At 44.7% G+C, this 20,344-nt stretch overlaps 1 protein-coding gene across 1 annotated transcript in view; it reads right to left on the minus strand.

Moving 5' to 3' along the window:
• BTBD9 (BTB domain containing 9) overlaps positions 1-20,344 on the minus strand; it is a 183,250-nt gene that overhangs the window by 6,789 nt on the left and 156,117 nt on the right. Inside the window, exon 5 of the mRNA XM_021716591.1 lies at positions 11,545-11,623. Coding sequence (XP_021572266.1) covers positions 11,545-11,623 — 79 coding nt within the window. The remainder of the gene's footprint in view (positions 1-11,544; positions 11,624-20,344) is intronic.

Consider the following 20,344-nt stretch of genomic DNA (forward strand, 5'->3'; position numbering starts at 1 on the left):
TGGTGATCAGGCTAATTCCTCAGCTGGCTGCTGTCTGCCGCCTCTCATTAGAGGGATTCCCCAAGCACGATTTGCTCCACATATCTTCAAGGTTTTTAAAAGTAGAAGCCTCTGCTAATTTTCCCAAGTTGGCCTAGGAGTCCACTGTGAATTGTAGCAGAAATTGGGGAAATTTAATAAATGTTGATCAATGACTCTGCCTTGCTTTCCTGGTTTCTCCTGAGTAATTTCCAGACTCCTTTCATGCCAACCAATACAAATAGGATTTCTAATCCAAGCTTTCAATTTATATTTACAAGGAGACGTATCTTTATAAAATAGATATAGACCATAAAATAGACCATCTCTCAATGCTGTCTGTCAATAAATCAGACACAAAGCCAAGGCTCTGACTCTCACTCCCCCAAAGACCCCTATTTTCCTTTCTCAGTGGCTGCTGTGGTGGCATCACATGCCCACCCAGCACTGGGTCAACACACTTGATCCTGACAATGATCTCAGGGCAGAAGCTAAAAGTCCAGCTACAACTTGGAGCAGTTTTTGTTTCTTTAAAAATAAAGACCAAGTACTTCCAACAAAACATCTCTTTTTATAAACCTTAGTCTTATACGTGCATCTGAATAGCCCGACACATTATTATTATTTTTTTTGAGTTGGAGTCTCACTCTGTCGCCCAGGCTGGAGTGCAGTGGCACGCTCATGGCCACCCCAGCGTCGACCTACTGGACTCCAGCGATCCTTCTGTCTCAGCCTTCCAAGTAGCCAGAACTACAGGCACATGCTACCATGCCCAGTTAATTTTTTTATTTATTGTAGAAATGAGGTCTCACCGTGTTGCTCAGGTTGGTCTCAGACCTGTAGGCTCAGGCAATCCTCTTGCCTTGGCCTCCCAAAGTGCTGGGATTACAGGTTTGAGCCACCGTGCCCAGCCCCAACACATTATTTTTAAGGCATCATTTCACAGGGTTACATTTCCATGGTGAGCAATAATTTTTTTTAGGGTTGCTTAGCATGGGTGATAGGATACCCAAATATTTTTGCTTATTCCTACTAGGTATAGAAGTACGTTTCTGGGTGACAATGCTTATATATGGCAATAGTTTTTTCGCTTATTTTTTTAAACTTTCCTACATTATCTTCCTCTGTCCACATAGTCCAGGGTACCCACAGATCACTGGATGTTTGCTGTTTGGAAGGTTTTGGAAAAAGAGCTTTTCCAATATGTGTCACCTCAGGTGGTCTTGGAACTCATGACCACTGTTTTTCATGTATGTATACTCCAGAGTTCTGGGGAGAGAGATTCATTATCTTGTCTTAATTAATTTGGCCACAGAGTGGTGCAGAAATGATTTATTTAAAAATTAAGAAACAAAAGAAGGAAAGTTTTCTTGTTCACAGGTTTCTGGGATGTCCTCCCACCTGGTAGGCATGGCCTCACCAAGGCCCCTTCCTACTGGACAGGCACTTAGAGAGCCTAGCCATGGTCCACTCTCCTCACAGTGCCAGCCCGTGTGGACCCCGCTGCCCAGGCGGTTTTGTACTTCATGTGACCAGGCTTAGAGTGTGCATTTTGTCTCAAGAAGCTCCAGCTGCACAAAACTTTCTGGCCTCACTACCACTTCTGTTGAGCAGTGGACTACCATCTGAGTTTCCATCCACTGCACTGCCTGGTGGCTCCGGGCATTCATCTGCCCAGATCTGTGGGCACCTTCTCCTGGGCCAGTTAAGGATGTAGAGTTCTTGCTGCTCCAATATAACAGGTTAAGGACTGTACAGTGCTTGAAACAATGATATGTGCTTAACGTGGAGTCACTTTTTCTCTCTTTTTCTAATAAAATCTTTTACAATAAATATTTAAAAATAAAGATACCCATAGAAGATCTTTTATAATCATGCAACAAATTAAGTGTTTTTCTGTCTTTTTCCCTGTCTTATTAGAAAGAAGCCTTTGAGATGTAATTCAGATCCAACTGGAATTCTGCTGCTTGGAAGGTTCTGGGAACAAAAAGCCTTTCCAATTCATGCCATCCCAGGCAGCCCTGGAATTCCTGACCACTGTTTTTTATGTGTATATACTCCAGAGTTCTGGGGAGAGAGATTTACTCTTGTATCTTAATTTGGCTTATAAAAGTGATAAGTAAATTAAATCTTATAAACCAGAGTTCTCCTTATTTTAAAGATAAGTGTCCTGAGGGGCACGGAGGTCAGGTGCCTTGTTGGGGTCACATAGCTGGTCAGAGGTGAAGCTGGCACAGTGCCCAGGTCCCCTGCCCCTGGGTCAAGCCCCTCCATTCCTTCCACTGCCTTCTCACGCCTCCTCGGCTCATTCCTGCCTCCCTGCCCTGTGATTAGAGCTGTTTTGCAGAGTTCACTTCTAGACCCTCCGCCCCCTCAGCCAGACTCTTCTGAGGTACCTGGGCTTATCATCACCTGTGGGTGGAATCCCTAAATCCACATCTGTTTGGATGACTCGCCTTTCACTGCCCCTCCCCTGCCCTGTGTTTTCTTGTAACCAAATGCTGTCAGACTTTCCCACAGCTATCACAGTTCTACCATTCTCCAAGGACATGGCCATCAAAGTCTTGCTGCAATCTTCAGTTCTGCCTTGTTCCAGCTCCAGGTTGTCACAAGTGATCCTGAGAGCTGACTTCCCTTGGAGTCCCGCACCAACGCTCTGGCCCCTGGTCAAACATTGGTGTGGGATTGTGTGCCAGGCACTGGGTAGGGTGCTGGGGACACAGACATGCCACAACAGTCTCTAGCAAGAGCTATAGTGTAACAGGGACCCAGTCAGAGCCTCCTGCTATGACTACTATGCAAGTCACATGTGCCAGCTGTCTAGAGGCCTGGCTGTCCATGCCCAGGCTCCTGATGTACCTGTGCTGCCTTCTCTCTGGCCCAGCACCTAGTCCTGGCATGCATTGCACAGGGCATCCATGGTGCCATCTGAAAAATGAGTTTGTTTCCATTATTTCTATTCCCAAGCAGGTTTTCTTTGTGGGCATCCCTTTCCAGTCATTGGGATAGGAAACCCCTGGAGGGCCAGGTTCTCTCCTCAGCAGAAGCGGAACTTGAAGGCTGGAACTCTCTCTGCAGACCAGGAGGTTTCGAAGGGAGGGGCCTGTTTCTCCGTTTGTTCCCAATCTGTCTGTGGCTCTGCCACCAGGATGTCTGCTTCATGCTGCAGCTGACCTGCTGGGAATTCTGGCCTTGGGAGCCAGTGTGTGAGTGCTTTGAGGTGCTTCTCGGCTGACATGACAGCCTCTAGAGGATGCTGCAGGGGAAGTCCCTGGGGAGCCAGAGAGGGTGTATAATCAAGTCTGGGGAAAGGGTCCTGGGAAATCATTATCGCCAGGTCAGGAAGGAGCATTTACTTAGGGTTTTTTTTTTTTCTTCCTCTTTTTAGTCTGTTTCTCTGTTGTTGGTGTTTTTTTTCCCACTAGAGCCGCATGTTGCTATGGGAACAAGGATGGCACTGGGAGCCCAGAGCCACTCATCGGCCTGACAGAAGCCTGTAAATAAATTCTGCCTCACTCCAGGCTCAGAGCCAAGTGGTCCTGGAGGGCAGCTCAAGCAGCCACTTGCAGACTTTCTGTCCTGCTGGTGCTGGCCTGTGCAGACGCTCCTATACAAGCTCACAGACCAATTACTATCCCTAACACGGCAAGCAGCAGGTGTGTGGAGTGGTCAGCAGCCTCCTATCTCTGAAACCCTCCAAGTCACAAACTCATTCATGGCTACCAACCCCGGGGCCAGGATCACTTGATTCATTTTACAGATGAGGAGACCTCTCCTCCAGGGCTGCCCCGCACCCCTCCACACCAGCTGCTGCTGCTGCCATTTACGCCACTATCCTTACATGCCCACCATCCAAGGGGGCAGCTGTTTGAAATGTCACCCAAAGTTAAGGTGCTCTTCATAGGGAGAGATTTCTATCAGGCATCCCCTTAAGGAAGGGCCCTACCTTGGTTTTTCCCTGAGATCTAGCACAAACTGATGTACACAGTGTGCTCATGGGAGTTGCCTGCTCATCAGCATCTGACTCAGAGTCATAAGCCAGGGCAGAGCCAGGCTCACGGTGCAGGTCACTAACTGTTATGCCTTTCTGGGAGTCTCAGCAGCTGGATGTTGACAGCCAGACTGCCTGGATTCAAATCCTGACTCTGCCACTCAATAGAGGGGTGACCTTGTACAAGTCAGCTTCAGTTTCCTCATCAATGTTTCCTTTTCACTTAAAACCAAGTTTTTTGCTGTGGAAACTACACTAAGAGGTATAGTTTCCTTTATAAACCCTACCTGGGTCAAGATCCAGTGGAGTACTCCCCACCCTAAGGAAACCACAGTTCTGGCTCAGCTAATCATCATTCCCTTGCCTTCTTGTTCTTAGTGGTTTTACCACTTGTGTAGTATAAATGCTACAGCTTAGTTTTAAAGGTTTATATGAATGTAACCTTTCTCTGTGTATTCTCTGGTATCTGGCTTCTTTCCTTTAATGCACTGTGATAGTCATCCATGTGGCCCTTGGTCCACTGTCCGATCCACTGTGCTGTGGCTGTCCATTCTTGGTGGATAGATGACCAGAAGTGTCCCGATGGGTCTGGGAGGAACAATGCTGTGCTGAAAGCTTCCTCATCCTTGTATCCTGAACTTGGATAGGAGCTTCTTCAGAGAATTCACATAGGAGTGGAACTGCTCAGTCACAGGACGGACATGCACCATGTTCGGCTTCGGGAGAAAAAGCCAAACTGTCTCCCGAGCAAGCAGGTTGCTTCGCGCTCCCGCAGCACTGGAGGAGGAATGACCGCTGTGCCACATTTTTGCCCACACTTGGTATGGAGTTTCCTCACCTTTAAAACGAAGGTGAGAGTGGAACCCACTTCACATATGAGGATTACACAATGTAATAAATATAAAGGGCTTGGAAGAGAACCTGGCACACAGTAAGTGCTCAGCAAATACTGCTTGCTTTGGTCATATATATTATGATTACTTTAGCAAACAATCCTAAGCTAGGAGATGCTGCAATATTAGGTAGTCACACTTCTCCAGTTATAAAAGTTTCTGGATTCCGGTTTAAGAACATCTTCAATAGGACTACAGAAACTCCATTCCAGACTCATGGACTGCTGTGGCCTCTAGGTAACGAACAGTTGTGTTACTCAGTCTTTATTTCTCTGTTTGACTGGCTGACTGGGAGAGAGAGAGGTGGCTTGCAGATCGAGTCATTCGTCCATTCGCTCAGCTCCAGGATGCTCCCCACTCATATTCTCCAGGTGCCACAAAGACTAGCATGACACAGTCTCTCTCCTCGCTATACACATTCAATAAGTAAAATGAAACCTGGAGCTGCCAGAAGCCTGTCAATGCCATCCTCAGTTTCTATTATTGACTTGGCAACAGTCTTGTGAGTAGGAACCCTGTCTTTCTGTGCTGTAGAGAGTTTACTTTTCCTACAGTCTTAATCCCCAGGGCTGCTTGTGTCCCTGAGCTCTAGGTCTCCTGAAACATTGCTCCAGAATTTTCAAACCAGGGTTTTCATAAAAGCCATGAAAAGAAACAGGCATATCTTCTATTTCTTTGACACTACTGACTGATTTTCACAGGTCCACAGACTTGATCTCATTTAGACATAGATGGATTTCTTTAAGGATATGGGTGTGTGACTTTGTTATTTTGCTAAGACAATTAATGAAATGAAAATGAAGGGGTTGTGGGAGATAGCCTATGTCAGAACCAGCATGGCTCTGAGCAGTCACTGGGGTTGAAACGTAAGGTCCGCCATGACATTTATGGTGTTATTGATAAAGACCAGTTTCTAATCTTTTCCAGACAGGAGAGAGACAGAGGGGAGAAGTGTCTGCCTTCCCAGTGTCTCAGAATCAACTGGCAGTGAAGGCAGGTGGGCAACGACACAGGAATGATCCTAGGTTTGCTAAGGTGGCAACTGAGACCACCATAAAGTGACTGAGGTAATGGCCAAGAAGGGCCTTTTTGGCCACAGGCACTGAGGAGAATCAAATGAAGGGAAGCAATGGAGCAGAGGGCGTATGCTGAAAGACAAACCGACATGTCTGCCATTTGGAGCTTGGCATAGGGAAAGATGTAGGAGTGGGCAGGGAGAGGATATGGGAAAAGTGTCCAAAGGTAAGAAGAGACAGGTGAGACCAAGCCAACCAAGTGGAGGTTACAGAGCAAAGGGAGAGGAGACAACACACTGGCAGGAAACTAGAGATGAACATCTGAGTTAAGCAATGTGGACGATGCTGAGCAGACAAAGAGCAGCAGGGCATGGAAGGAAATGGGGGTGTCTTTAAGAGGTAAGCATTAGGGGAATTTATTGACAGAAGTCGTAAATGTAGCTAAGAAATTAAATGAATTCATTGCTGCAGTGTTCACAAAGGAAGACGCGAGACAGATGCCAGTGGCAGGCATCCACTTCCCAGAGGAGAGGGCTGGGATGCTGCAGGAAATCAGAAGCGTGCCAATGCAGGTGATCAGGAAATCTAACCTCCACACACTGCCGAGGCTGCTGCTGCCTGAGAGCTGGGCAGCCCTGGGGAAGTGGGAGAATTAGCATGTAGCAGACAGATGCTGAGCCTCTGGGAGCAGGAAGGCCTGGCTGACGGGAGAGACAGACACACTCCTACAGTGGGGCAGGAAATCCCAGCCTGTCTTAGATGAGCTCAAGGCTTTCACTCACCACCTGGTGTCTGCCCTCTGCTGGTCCACAGCGGCAGGACATTTGGAGGCCAGGGTGGTTTCCATGGTCATAGTCGCATAGTTGTGAACTCACTGGGCTCCTAGTCCTGTTTAACTACTTAGGGTCTCTCTTAACTGCTGCCAGCTCTGGCCACTTATACACTGTCCGGGCCACTTCTCCCCTTTTCCCAAACTGCCCATTTACCATCTCCTCACAGGAGCCCCTCCACGATGCATGGCCTACCATCCTCAGCTCTCCCCACAGGAATATCTCTGGATAGGGCAGCACCTACAGAAAACAGGCCTACCTGGGTGATGTGGCAGAGAGTTTATTCATCTACAATTCTTTTTATGTACACAAAGTTACTTTTCCATGCTAAAACCCAATTCCACCTATACTTCTTGAAATTAGCACAAAGTCTTTGAGTTCACAGACATTCAATAGCTAAAGGGAAACAAGTCCTGGCTCTGACTAAAACAAAAGCCACTGCTAGGGACTGCATGTTACTGTCCCTGCCAAATTCATATGCTGAAGCCCTGACCCCTAGTGGAATGGTATTAGGAGATGGGGCCTATGGGTGGTGATCAGGTCTAGACGAGGTCATGACAGTAGGGGCCCCATGATGGGATTAGTGTTCTTTTTTTTTTTTGAGTTGGAGTCTCACTCTGTCACCCAGACTGGAGTGCAGTGGCTGCTTCCGGCCACCGCAGCCTCGACCCGCTAGGCTCCGGCAATCCTTCTGCCTCAGCCTTCCAAGTAGCTGGAACTACAGATGTGCACTACCATGTCCAGCTAATTTTTTTTTTTTTTAAATTTATTGTAGAGATGAGGTCTCGCCTGCCCAGGCGGGTCTCGAACCTGCGGGCTCAGGCAATCCACTCACCTCAGCCTCTCAAAGGTGCGGGATTACAGGCTGAGTCACCGAGCCCGGCTGGGATTAGTGTTCTTATATACAAAGAGAAAAAAGAACAGTTTGTTCTTTCTGAGAGCTTGCTCCAAGGAAGGCAATGTGAAAACATAACCCAGACCCTGCTAACATGCTGACCTGGACTTCTAGCCTCCAGAACGGTGAGAAGTCAATATGTGTTGTTTCAGCCTCTCAGCCTATGATATTCTTTGATAGCAGCCCAAGCAGATTGAGACAGGAGCTGGTGTTGCTTGGCAAACAAACAGGGACAAATCGAGAAAACCTTGTATCCCCTGCCCTCTAGGCCACTCTCCAGGGGTGTCTTGACCCCTATTTCTTTTCTTTTTAAAAAAAAATTTTATTTTAAATATGTGGGGTACAATTCAGGGTTAGGTATGCAAATATTTCATTATGCAGGTAACCTTGTTGATGAGGTGTGTATCCCCTATCCCTGGCAGTTTCCCACTACTGCCAATCCCTTTCTTATAGTATTAATGATAGTTGTTCAAGGTCTGCTAATGAGTAAGAACATGTGATACTAGATTGTTTCTGTGCTAGATCACTCAGTATCCATCCAAGTTGCTGCAAAGTTCATAATTTTGTCCTTTATGGCTGTGTAATATTCCATTGTATATATGCGCCACATTTTTTTTTTTTATCCAGTCCTCTTTCAATGGGCAGCATGGTTCGTTCCATGTTTTTGCTATGGAAACAATGCTGCAATAAACATGTGTGTGCAGGTATCTTTTTCATAGAGTGATTTGAGTTCCTCCAGGTATATTTCTCGTAAGGGGATTACGGGGTCTTATGGGACAAACTCCTATTTCACAGTTCTGGCTCCCTGGGACTTGGCTTAGGGTTGTCCTAGACTATCATTACCAGCCTCCTTTCCTCAGTTGCTGTCTCCCTGCCCACCACCCCCATAAAGCAGTGAGCGCCCTCCAATCTGTGCTGTCCTCCCAGGTCTCCTCTCAAGCTGTCACCTCTGGAGGCCTGCCTGACCAGCCCACATCACCTCCTTCCTTGATGGGACCCTGTCCTTGACACCTCTGAACTTTGCCATACTGGCTTACACACATATCCACTGTTCTCTAAGATAGGGGATATTACTTTTTCCAAATAATGTCCCAGAACTCAGTATGCTGCAGTTAAAAAAAAAAAAAATCCTCTTTGAGGGCTTGCTATATTCTTAATACCCTATGGAATTCGATTTTATTGTGTCTTCTTGTGTGCTCTGAGAATGATATTCTATTTATTATTTATTTTATAACTTAAGATGTTTTCCAGTTGGCAATACCACTTTGAGGTTTTTTTCCCTGATCAATAATGGATTCAATAAGGCAACTGAGCAAGTTATTTATCAGCCCAATGGGACCAATCACAGTTAACTAGTGACCTACTAGACAACCCAATCAAACTGGTTGGTCCAGTCTCCTCCAGAGACTGGGAACCGCTGCACAGGTGTTTTTGGGAAACCCATCCTGGAAGAGAGCTCTTGCACTCCAACTGGAGGCCTTTGCAGTAGGGAATAATTCTTCATCTAGCATTGCTTTGAGAAAATAATGTCCAAGATTCTTTTTCTTCCTTTGGTCACTGAGATGATGAAGCTGGGACTGAGTGCAGGTCTGGAAGTAGAAGAGACCCTGCCCAGACTCATGTTGGTGTTTCTCAGTCTTTTCTGACCTGAGAATTCCTTCTGTTATAACACAAAATTGCAGAGTTCCACTGAGAAACAAACAAACAAAAACAAAAAACTGGACTGTATAAGAAAAAAAGGCTGCAAATGAAAAATATTTATTTCTATTTTGATATGTTACTATGTAAAGATAAATTTCAATTGTTTTCAAATTTAGTAAGTAGTACACACAATAATTTAATATCGCTTAAGTGATTAGAAAAATTAGGCCGGGCTCAGTGGCTCAGCCTGTCATCCCGCGCCTTGGGAGGCCGAGGTGAGTGAATTGCCTGAGCCCGCGGGTTCGTGACCCACCTGGGCAACTTGGCGAGACCTCATCTCTACAATAAATCAAAAATTAGCCGGGCGTGGTAATGCGTGCCTGTAGTTCCAGCTACTTGGAAGGCTGAGGCAGAAGGATCACCAGAGCCCAGTGAGTCGAGGCTGCGGTGGCCGGGAGCGGCCACTGTATCCAGTCTGGGTAACAGAGTGAGACTCCAACTCAAAAAAAAAAAGAAAAAAGAATTAGCATTTATGGGCAAATTTTTAAAATATACTGTTAGTTTGAGCATCAAATATATATTAAAATATAGATACAAATGTATTTTTGGGGGGAAGAGAAGGGGAAAGGGTTGAAAAAATACCTACTGGGTACCATGCTCACTATTTGGATGACATGTTTGACAGAAGTCCAAACCTCACCATCATGCAATATACCATGTAACAAACCTGCATATGTACCCCCTGAATTTAAAATTAAAAAAAAAAAAAACCACAAGAAATAAGTTTACCTGTGTTACATCATGAAAAAAGAAAGAAGTGCTTTACTTAACTGATGTGTAGAATTCTTGAATTTTGCTTAAAAAAATTTCAGTTTTAAATTACTTTTATAATTTTTAGGTTTGTTTTGAAATAAAGAAGTAAGAGAAAAAGTTCTAGGTTTCTGTTTACAAGTTCCTTTCCGTAAGAGACACCTTATGGGAATGGATCATTTTTATTCTAAATAAATAAAAAGGCAAAATAAATATAAATTATCACAATATTTTCCCTTTTAAAAGTGTTTTTTTGAAGTACAAGGAACACCTTGTTGTTTTCTGAGCAAATTTGATCCCACAACAATACAGGATGGCCTGCTCTGTAATATGTGAGGTCCAGTTACTAGATGAAAATTCAGAGTTCAGAAAGCAAGAGAGATGTTTTCTCCTTCCTCCCACAGCCTCTTGAGCTGTCATGGTGTTTTATATTTGCTACTTTATGCTGCACCTTCATAGGGATATGTACTCCAGCCAGTGCAGCCCCACATAGGCACCCAGGACCCTGTCCTGTGACTCATACTCAGGACTCACACCAGACCCTGGCCCTCCCCATCCCTTTGACAGGGCCACCACTGGAGGTGGAGGGTGGCAGAAGTCGTGGGGCAGGACAAGGAGAGGGAGGCCAAGCAGCAGAACCAGGGATTAGGGAGTGGATAGCTGAGAACTCATCCTGGGAAGTAGATGCAGCAGGAGGAAGGATCATGTGTGGGCTAGACTCCAAGCCCTTGGGGTACGTTCCACTGTCACACAGCGTTTCCCTTACAAAACAACAATTCAAAAGTAAAAGCCTAAGAACTTCAACATGGTGCCACAGAGCATTAAACCCCAAGCATGGACCCCATGCCACTGTCCTGGGCACACGCACAAAGTCAGTCCTGTATAGATCTGAGGAGGAGTATGGAAAGGTGAAATTACAGAGTTGGTACTATTTTTATGCTGCTTTTTTATGTCTTGAATTCCAACCTTATCATTCCTCACGCTTCCTGTCTTTAACCAGAGGTCCTTCAGAGTATACACTAGACACAGAATGACTACATAAAAGCAAGAGTGTGACAAGCAATCCGAGTCAGCAGCATGGCCATCTGCTAGATACCATGCTCAGAGGAACCTCATAAAACTGTTGTCATTTGGGAGGGCCAAGGACTCTGAGGACTCAGAGTCAAGGGACAGAGTATCTGACCTCTCAAGGTCTCTGTGGTGGCTGATTCTGCAGAGAGGCTGTGGGAATAAGCAAAGCAATAGGAGTTGGCTTTCATTTGCTAGTGAGGAGACATCCAGAAATGATAATGATATCCCCACTGTGCAATACCAGGACTTTCTCTGTACCAAGCTGTCTGAACAACAGGCCATTAGCGGGCAGAACAAACAGTTCCACTTAACTTAGGATGTAGCATTTACCCGTACATCATGAAATATCACAGCACCTCTCATGAAAAGAGACCCTTACCTCATTTGCTGTGTTGTGTGTTCCAACGATCCGGATGAAGGAGGCAGGCTGCCTTTCAAAAGTTACGGACTGCCAGGACCTGAGAGAGAAATCACAACCATTTGCCTGGTTAGATGGCATAGTTTACCCTGCTGACAGTGTGGCCAAGGAGTTGCACCCCCTGAGGTGGTGCAACTCCCTAGGTACAACTTCCTAGGCCTCCTGTTCTCAGGAGACCTGTGCTTCAGGAGGGATGGGGGTACTGCTGTACCTGTTTGTGGTTGAGAGAGGCAGAAAATATACAGTGTCCTCATCCAGAAGCCTCTGCCCTCATCACAGAAGGCACTCCTACTCATTTGTGAATGTGACTTGGGATTCTTATAAAGCCCTCCAAAACAAGCACAAGTGTACATCACGACAAGAGTGTGGACAAATCTAAACACAACCGGAGTTGGTAGGAATTCATAAAATACATCTCCTCATCTATAAAATGGGACCACAATGGGGCCCATATCAGAGGACCGCCAGCAGAATGACTGCAGTAATTCATCAGACGCGCACACAAGGGGGAACATTTACTCATCACAGGAGGCTTCTGGGAGGAGGAGAGTTCCAAGGAGGGCAGGGATGTGGGAGGGCCATGGAGTCCTAGCACTTGGGGTCACTCATGATCATCTGATCTCCTACGTGAGAGACAGCACCAGCGAGGCAAGTTTTCCACAGGCCTCCATCCCTTTTTTCTTGCTCCAGTCTAGTCTCAGGACTGGTCTCTCTGGGTGGTTTCAAGAGCATAATATTTTAAGTGTCCAATATTTTAAAGGCAATTTCTCACTGATCAGCCTGGGCCAGGCCAGCTCATTTAGGACCCAGCCAGGCAGGCCCTGAACAGCCCCTGAGAGGAGGAGTTCCATGCCAGGTTTGCCACTCTGCAGCTCATCAGAATGCACCAGGGGAGTGCACGCACCCACAACTGTAAACTCCAGTCATATTTTCTGTAATAAATGTGCGGAGTTCACAGTTGTTGCCATCCTCCTCCACTCTCACGGTGGAAATGCCAGCTGCCGAGAAGCTGTTTCCTGTAATTGTCTAATTACCGAGTAAGACTAGCAAAGAAAATATATGTATTTGCAGTTTGCTTTTCCCCTTCAGTTTCAGGTGTTCCATCTTCTCTCTCGCTATGAACCTCCCACTGAGATTGATTCACTGCTGCCTGGACACCAGTCCCCTTAAGGTCATTAAAAAGTCGTTACCATCTTGTATGCAAAGCCTGTGCCTTTGAAAGCAGTGTTCTAGAAACAGAATAAGAAAAATCACCTCTCTGTAAAAGCACTATTATTCATACATGGAGGTGATGCCATCTGACCATGCCCAGGGCTTGTACTTGTGGCCCATTTTCTTGGTGGAAGACTGTTGTTCTTCCAGATACCGCCCCCTCAGTTCTCCTGGGGAGTGGGCTGAAAGGGATGGGATAGAGCTTGTAGGCCAGGGGGAGTCGGCGAGGCCCTGCAGGGTTTCCACAGGCCTAGCTGTTGCTTCCGAACTCAACACTTACTCATGTCCTTTCTCCAGCAGGTCAGGGGAAGCAAGGGGAGCTGCCCTGGCCAAAGTTCACACTGCATGGGATCTCAGTCCCGTCCCTCTCCCTATAGGAGGCTATAGTCCACTGCCTGCTTCTCAGATCATGCCTCTAGGAAAGGGAAACAGAACTAAGGACAAGCAACAACAGCCAATGACAAATATTAGGTTCAGGTCACAGTTTCACAAAAAGGACAGAGGTGGGAAGGGTGGTGGGAGTGGAGGAGATGGAGTGAAGATTTGTTCTTCTTAGCTTTCTAGCCCTGTGCCTGTCAAAGCACTTCTGGAAATAAAGGCAAAACTTCATAGTTGGAAACTCTTGGACCTCAAGAACATGTGTGGCTCTCAGAGTGTAGATGAGCTTGGAATCATGGCCCTGTGGTCCACTCACTGCCTCCTCCACAACACAGAGGAGGCCCAAGGCAGTGAGGCCTTGCTGGGTGTGTTCTGGGCAGAGCTGGGGCATGAGCCTGGGCCTCCCTTCTCCCTTGCTGCTCTCTCTCCTCCTCTCCCTGCTCCCTAGCCAGGCTTCCTCTTGGGGTGCAGGGCTCTAGTCCTACCACCCCTCGCTGTTGCTTAGGAAGCAGGGCTGGCAGGGCAGCAGCCTGAGCAGGAAGGCACGTGTGATGAGCAATAAGATCAGAAGGTCTCAATTTAATACCAATCCTCCATTACATTGCATTAATATCTAATCACATTAGAGTTCATTTTCACTAACACAGCCTGAGAGTTGGATATATGATTTCATTTTCAGCAGAACTAGATACCAATCCAAGAATAAGTATCATAGGAAGGGAAGTTGGTTTAGGATGAGGTGATGAGCATCTTTCTCTTGCCCTCCAGATCATCTCCCCTGGAAGCGTGGCTTGGTGAGGAATGAAAAGGGGCACTGGGGCACTCACCACCCAGGACTGAGCCATATTTGCAACTGCTGTGCGACTTCAAAGGACACTGACTCAGCTGAAGTTTCACAGGGCCAGTAAACCACCACCATCACTGGCTACGTGAAAGTGCAACTGCCATTTTTATTGGGTTTTATTAATAGCTGCATAAATATTCCAACTTACTAAGTACCCAGAACTACTTCTTTAGTAGGTCAAACTTCCAGGAAAGATGACAGAGCACCAGAGCCATGAGAGACTACTTGGTTCAGAGCCAGGACTGGGTGCTGGGAGGAAAGTGTTTGAACAGAAGCAAAAAGTGTCAGAAAATAAATGTGGTCTTACTTCAAGAGTTTCATAAAAGCCAAAAAACCCATACAGGATTGAACTCCCAACCATGTACTGGCTCTGGCAGGACAAATCACTACCTTCTCCTAGGCTGCGGTGTCCTCACAGTCCAATGCTGACAGAAATACTACTCACTTGGTCACAGAAATGCATCTTGAATGAAGTCTCAATTATATCCAATGGCAAATACGTATCTATACATATATGTGTCAAACAGAGATGTCTATAAGAATGTTTGCCAAAATGCCGATCCAGATTTTAGCTTTGGATGGAAGAATTTTAAGAGTCATTTGGGTTACTTTTGTACTTTTCTGTACTGTTTGTACTTGGTAGAAGGCATATGTAAGCAGTAAAAAATAAACAAATACATAATAAATAAAAAGTACTTATCTTGCCTACTGCCCAAGGATTTAATAATACAGATCACATGACATGAAGCCAGTGAAAATGCCAGCACTGCATTATTATGCAAAGTATTCCCAGTAAAGAAGGTCACTGGGTGACAGTCAAGACAGCAGGTTTTACTGTTGCTTTTTTAGAACTTGGGCAGTATGGCACAGGGGTTGAGAATATGGGCTCTGGAGCCAGGCTACCTGGATTTGAATCTCCATTTTGTATTTTTAACAGCTCTGTGACCTTAAGCAAGTTGCTGAAACTCTTTGGGCCTCAGTCTCTTCATCTGCAAAATGGAAATAATAAAAATAACAATCTAAAAATTATTTGTGAATAGTAAGTACATTAACAAAAGTAAAACATACGATGTCCACTTGTATACCTAATCCTGAATTTTACCCCACATTTTAAAAATTAAAATTGTATATATAAAGTAAGACATCTAGAAAATTGTTGGCATATACTAAGTATTGAAAAAATTAATTGATATTGTTACTACTACTACTACAATTAGCATTCAGCCAAACAAATCTGGACAGATCACAATGTGGCCCTGGGCCTCATCTGTGAGTCATCAAGTTTGATGGTATATCATTCAATGATTACCATAGAGGTTTCCAGGGGGTACCGACAGTGACTCTAATCGGCACCCATTTCTTGGAGGCAGACAGACAGCTGGGCTTTGGAAGAATTAACCAGGTATTTGTTGAATACATTCTTGAGCTTGGTACCTGCTGGTATTACAGAGGATCCATGCAAGATGTAGTGCCCACCCTTAAGAAGTCGATAATTGGCTGGGCTTGGTGGCTCAGCCTGTAATTCCAGTACTTTGGGAGGCTGAGGTCAGTGGATTGCCTAAGCCCATGGGTTCGAGACCAGCCTGGGCAACTTGGTGAGACCTCGTTTCTACAATAAATAAAAAATTAGCTGGGCGTGGTAGCGTGCGCCTGTAGTTCCAGTTACTGGAAGGCTGAGGCTGAAGGATCGCAGGATCCCAGCAGGTCAATACTGGGGTGGTTGTGAGTGTGCCACTGCACTTCAGCCTGGGTGACAGAGTGAGACTCCATCTCAAAAAAAAAAAAAAAAAAAGAGAAAGAAGTCTATAATCCCATTGGGGAGATTAGCCATCATTCCAGATTAATTAAAGAACAATGCAAAAGAGTACAGCAGTCCCAACTTACAAACTGGTGGTGTTCCAAAACTTCCCTTGTAATTGGTTGTTTGATGCTTGGAAGCAATTTTTCCACAGAAATAAAGCTATAAATGTTGATGGGGTTCCCAGGCCCACCCACAAAACTCAGATTAACCCATATTAAGTTTTAAAAAGGCAGAAAAAAATGATGTTGTTGCCATAGCAGTAATTAAACAAACCAGAAAAACAAGGGATTTAAAACAATCTAAGGCTGCTGCCTAAGGAATGAGTACTAAATACTGTAATACATATGAACTCACAGAGATGTAGCTGGAACATGGTGGGTGGTCTGATAATAAGGAAAGTAAAAAACCAGCCCAACTCTGTAATCCTAAAAAGCCTCTCCCATCTGCAGACCACTGTGTGGCTTACAAAGTGCTTTACAGCTTTGGCTCCCAACACAATCTTTGGGTAGGTAGACAGCCAATCCAAATCACCAGAGAGGTGAGAAAACAGAGGTAAAGAGGAGATACGTCATCTGTGCAACATCCCTGAGCCATCAGATGTAGAGTCAACAAGAGAAGCAAGATTTAATGACTGTTTGTACTCTCCACCAAAGGGCATGATGAGGAACTTTCAAATAATTTAGAGGTTGGGGAACTGACTATTCATACTATCCCTTCAGTTTCATTTTCCTGGTTCCTAGAGTACAGTGACACCTCACTGATATGTCTGTGTCATGAATCCAGGGCTGAAAATCACAGTGGCCAGAAACATGGGGATCACACACACAAGTGGATTCACTTACAGATCTCAGGCAAGTGACAGTCCCCTGAAGTTTCCATTTCCTATGTGAAATGGGGGTGATAACAATATAGTACATACCATTTAGGGTTGTGAGGGTTTAATGAGAAACCCAAGGAACATGGCTCATGGTGAAAGCACAGCAACTGTTGGTTATTAATATCATATTGCTATAGTCACATATACAACACACTGGGAAGGAGAAGAGGCCCAGCAGGTGCTCTCTCTACAAAAAGATCAGCACGGAGAGACAGATCCAAGACACAGAAGGCTGGACTAAAAGACAACTTCTAGGACAATATACACATGTGGGATTACACACACACGACACTGTGCATTATTCACAAAAACCTATATGCCTGCAAAATAGTTTTAAATATTCTGTAAGGCTATATGCTAAATTCATGACAGTGCCTGTCTCTGAGGAGAAGGTGAGGAGTAGGGTTGCTGATGGGAAACAAAGGAGATTTTAACATTGACTGCAATGCTTCATTTCTTTGATTAAAATTAAAAAAAGACTTGAAGTGTATGCAAAAAATATTAACTAAGGTCAATTCTGGGGGATGAGCATGTGAGTGAATGTTATATTACTTTCATTCTTTTATGTGCTTTAAACAGTTCTTGAAATAAAAAGAAAGAGAAGAGACAAAAGGAATTGAAACGGTGTTTATGTGAGCAAGAACCTGCCAGAGGTGAAATTAATTAAACAACAAGTATAAAAATTAGCGGGAAAGGTGGAGTTGGTCCCCAGTAGGGATGTGGATTTGCCAGGTGATGCTGCTGGCTCTGGCCAGCTATGTCACTGTCTGAAGGAAGAAGAGGGCAGGAGAACCAATGGGTGGGGAGAAGTGTGCAGTTGCCCTCGGTATTGGCAGGGTTTGTGTGAGTGGCTCTGGATGATGACAGTGCCCAGGCCCAAGGGTGATGGGAAAAAGCAAGACAGCAGGGCTCAGCTGAGAATGGCTTTCCATCCTAAGTTTTGTCCTCCTCTGGGGATTCTGGAGCCTATGCCAAGGGTGAGGGTGCCTAGTCTTCTAGAATCTGTGACTCTACTGCATATGCTATAAAGAGAATGCACATGTCAGAACCTTTCTGTAGCAGACCTACTGAATACTGGGGAGACAGGAATGAGAAAGGATTGGCTAGGGCCAGGCTGGTTGGAAAACACAGCAAATTGAACACATGGCTTAGTCTTTGCTTCCCTCACTAAAAGGGCAGTAAAAAAAATTTAACATATGTTTTCCATCAAATATATGTGTTATATATTAGTGGTCTCCAACCTTTTTGGTATCAGGGACTGGTTTCATGGAAGATAAATTTTCCATATACCAGGGGGTTGGGTGGGTAGAGATCATCAGGCATTAGACTCTCATAAGGAACATACAACCTAGGTCCCTCGCGTGCTCAGTTCACAATAGGGTTCCTGCTCCTTTGAGAATCTAATGGCTGCGGCAGATGTGACAAGAGGGGGATCTCTGCATATCTGCTACTCACCTCCTGCTGTGCAGCCCAGTTCCTATGGGTCTCTGGCCTGGAGGCTGGGGACCCCTGTTATCTCTCTCTCTCACATACACACACACACACACACACACACACACACACACACACACACACACAACCACAAAACAAAGACAAAGGATGAGGAGATGTGACTATCTTCCATGTCAATACCTGAAAGAAGACACACAAGAAGCAAGCGGCCTTTGGGAGGCTGAGGTAAGTGGATTGCCTGAGCCCGCGGGTTCGAGACCCGCCTGGGCAGTGAGACCTCATCACTACAATAAATCAAAAAATCAGCCGGGCGTGGTAGCGCATACCTGTAATTCCGGCTACTTGGAAGGCTGAGGTGGAAGGATCGCCGGAGCCCAGCAGGTTGAGGCTGCGGTGGCTGGGAGCGTGCCACTGCACTCCAGTCTGGGCGACAGAGTGAGACTCCAACTCAAAAAAAAAAAAAAAAAGAAGCAAGCGGATTTACACGGCAGAACCCCAGAAAGGCTTAGGTCCTTGAGTCACCAGCTATCTCTGAAGGTGGAGATGTGCAGAGGGCCAAGCCAGGAAGGACTGGTTGAAGCAACTAAAAGGAGAGGGTGCATTTTCCAAATCCCTTTCCCTTTTCCTTGCACAGTGGGGATGAGCATTCCTTAACCTTGACAGGAGACAGGTAAGTATTGTGAACAGAGGGGGTCTGGACTCTAGGGGCCAGGCACAGCATAGGGTAGGATTCTGTGGTAGTTGAGAGCAGAGGAGTTACAAGAAAACCACATGTACTACAGATGCTGTTTACAATGAAAAAAATACAGAGACTACAATTCTGCACACATCAAGAATAAAAGCCAAAGTGCCCTTCCCAACCAGCATCATAGATACAACTTCAGGAAAAAGTCTTCCCCTAAAAAACAAACTTAAAAAACTAGAAGAAGTGACTATTACACCAGATGCAGATACCAATGTAAGGAGACTGGAAACATGAAAAAGCAAGGAAATATGACATCTCCAAAGATAGTTCTCCAGGAATAGATTACAATCAAAATGAAATTCACAAAATACCCCCCAAAAGAATTGAAATTATTGATGCTAAAGAAGCTCAGTGAGATATCAGATAATTCTAAAAAACAATACAAATAAATTAGAAAAAAATCAGGATATGAATGATAAATTTATCAAAGAGGTAGATATCATAAAAAAAGGACCAAACAGAAATTCTGGAACTGAAGACTTCATTGAATAAAATTCAAAACATATTTGAAACTTCAGCAATAGACTAGATTAAGCAGAAGAAAGAATCTAAGAGCTTGAAGACAGGTCTTCTGAAATAACCCAGTGAAACAAAAATAAGTAAAGATAATTTTAAAAGAATGAACAAAGTCTTCATGATATATGGGACACCAGAAATGAACCAAATATTCAAATTGTTAGGGTCCTAGAGGGAACAAAAGCTTTAAAAATCTACTTAATAAAATAATAAATAAAAAATTCCAAGCCTAGCCAGAGACGTAGACATCTAGATACAGAAGGTTCTCAGATCACCAAACAGAAACAATGCAAAAGGTCTTCTTCATGGCACATTATAGTCAAACTTCTTAAAGTCAAAGACAAAGGGAGAATTCTAAAAACAGCAGGAGAAAAGTATCTAGTTACCTATAAATGTAAAGACATTATACTGTAAAGCAATCCCCATCAGACTAACAGCAGATTTCTCAGCAGAAACCTCAGTCAGAAAAGAATAGGATGACATATTCAAAGTGTTAAAATTGAAAAAAAAAAATCTTCTAGCCAAGGACACTGTATTCAGCAAAATTATCTTTCATAAGGTACAATGGCACATGCCTTTAGTCCTAGCTACTCAGTAGGCTGAGGTGGGAGGATCCCTTGAGCCCAGGCAATATAGAGAAAATTCATCTCTAAAAAAAACCACAATTATCCTCCATAAATGAAGAAGAAATAATGTTTTTCCCAGACAAGGAAAAGCTGAGGGAATTCACTAGACTGACCCTACAAGAAATGCGCAAGGCAATTCTAAAACTGAAGTGAAAGGATAAAATTTACCATCATGAAAACACATCAAAGTATAAAATTCACTGGTAAAGCAAACACACAAATGAGAAAGAGAAAGGACTCAAATGGTATCACTACAAAAAACTACCAAACCACAATGACAAAAATAGAAAAAAATCCAAAATATTTACCA

Source organism: Carlito syrichta, unplaced genomic scaffold (genome assembly GCF_000164805.1).
Source record: "Carlito syrichta isolate Samal-C Ts95f unplaced genomic scaffold, Tarsius_syrichta-2.0.1 Scaffold308847, whole genome shotgun sequence".
In the NCBI taxonomy this organism is placed as follows: domain Eukaryota; kingdom Metazoa; phylum Chordata; class Mammalia; order Primates; family Tarsiidae; genus Carlito; species Carlito syrichta.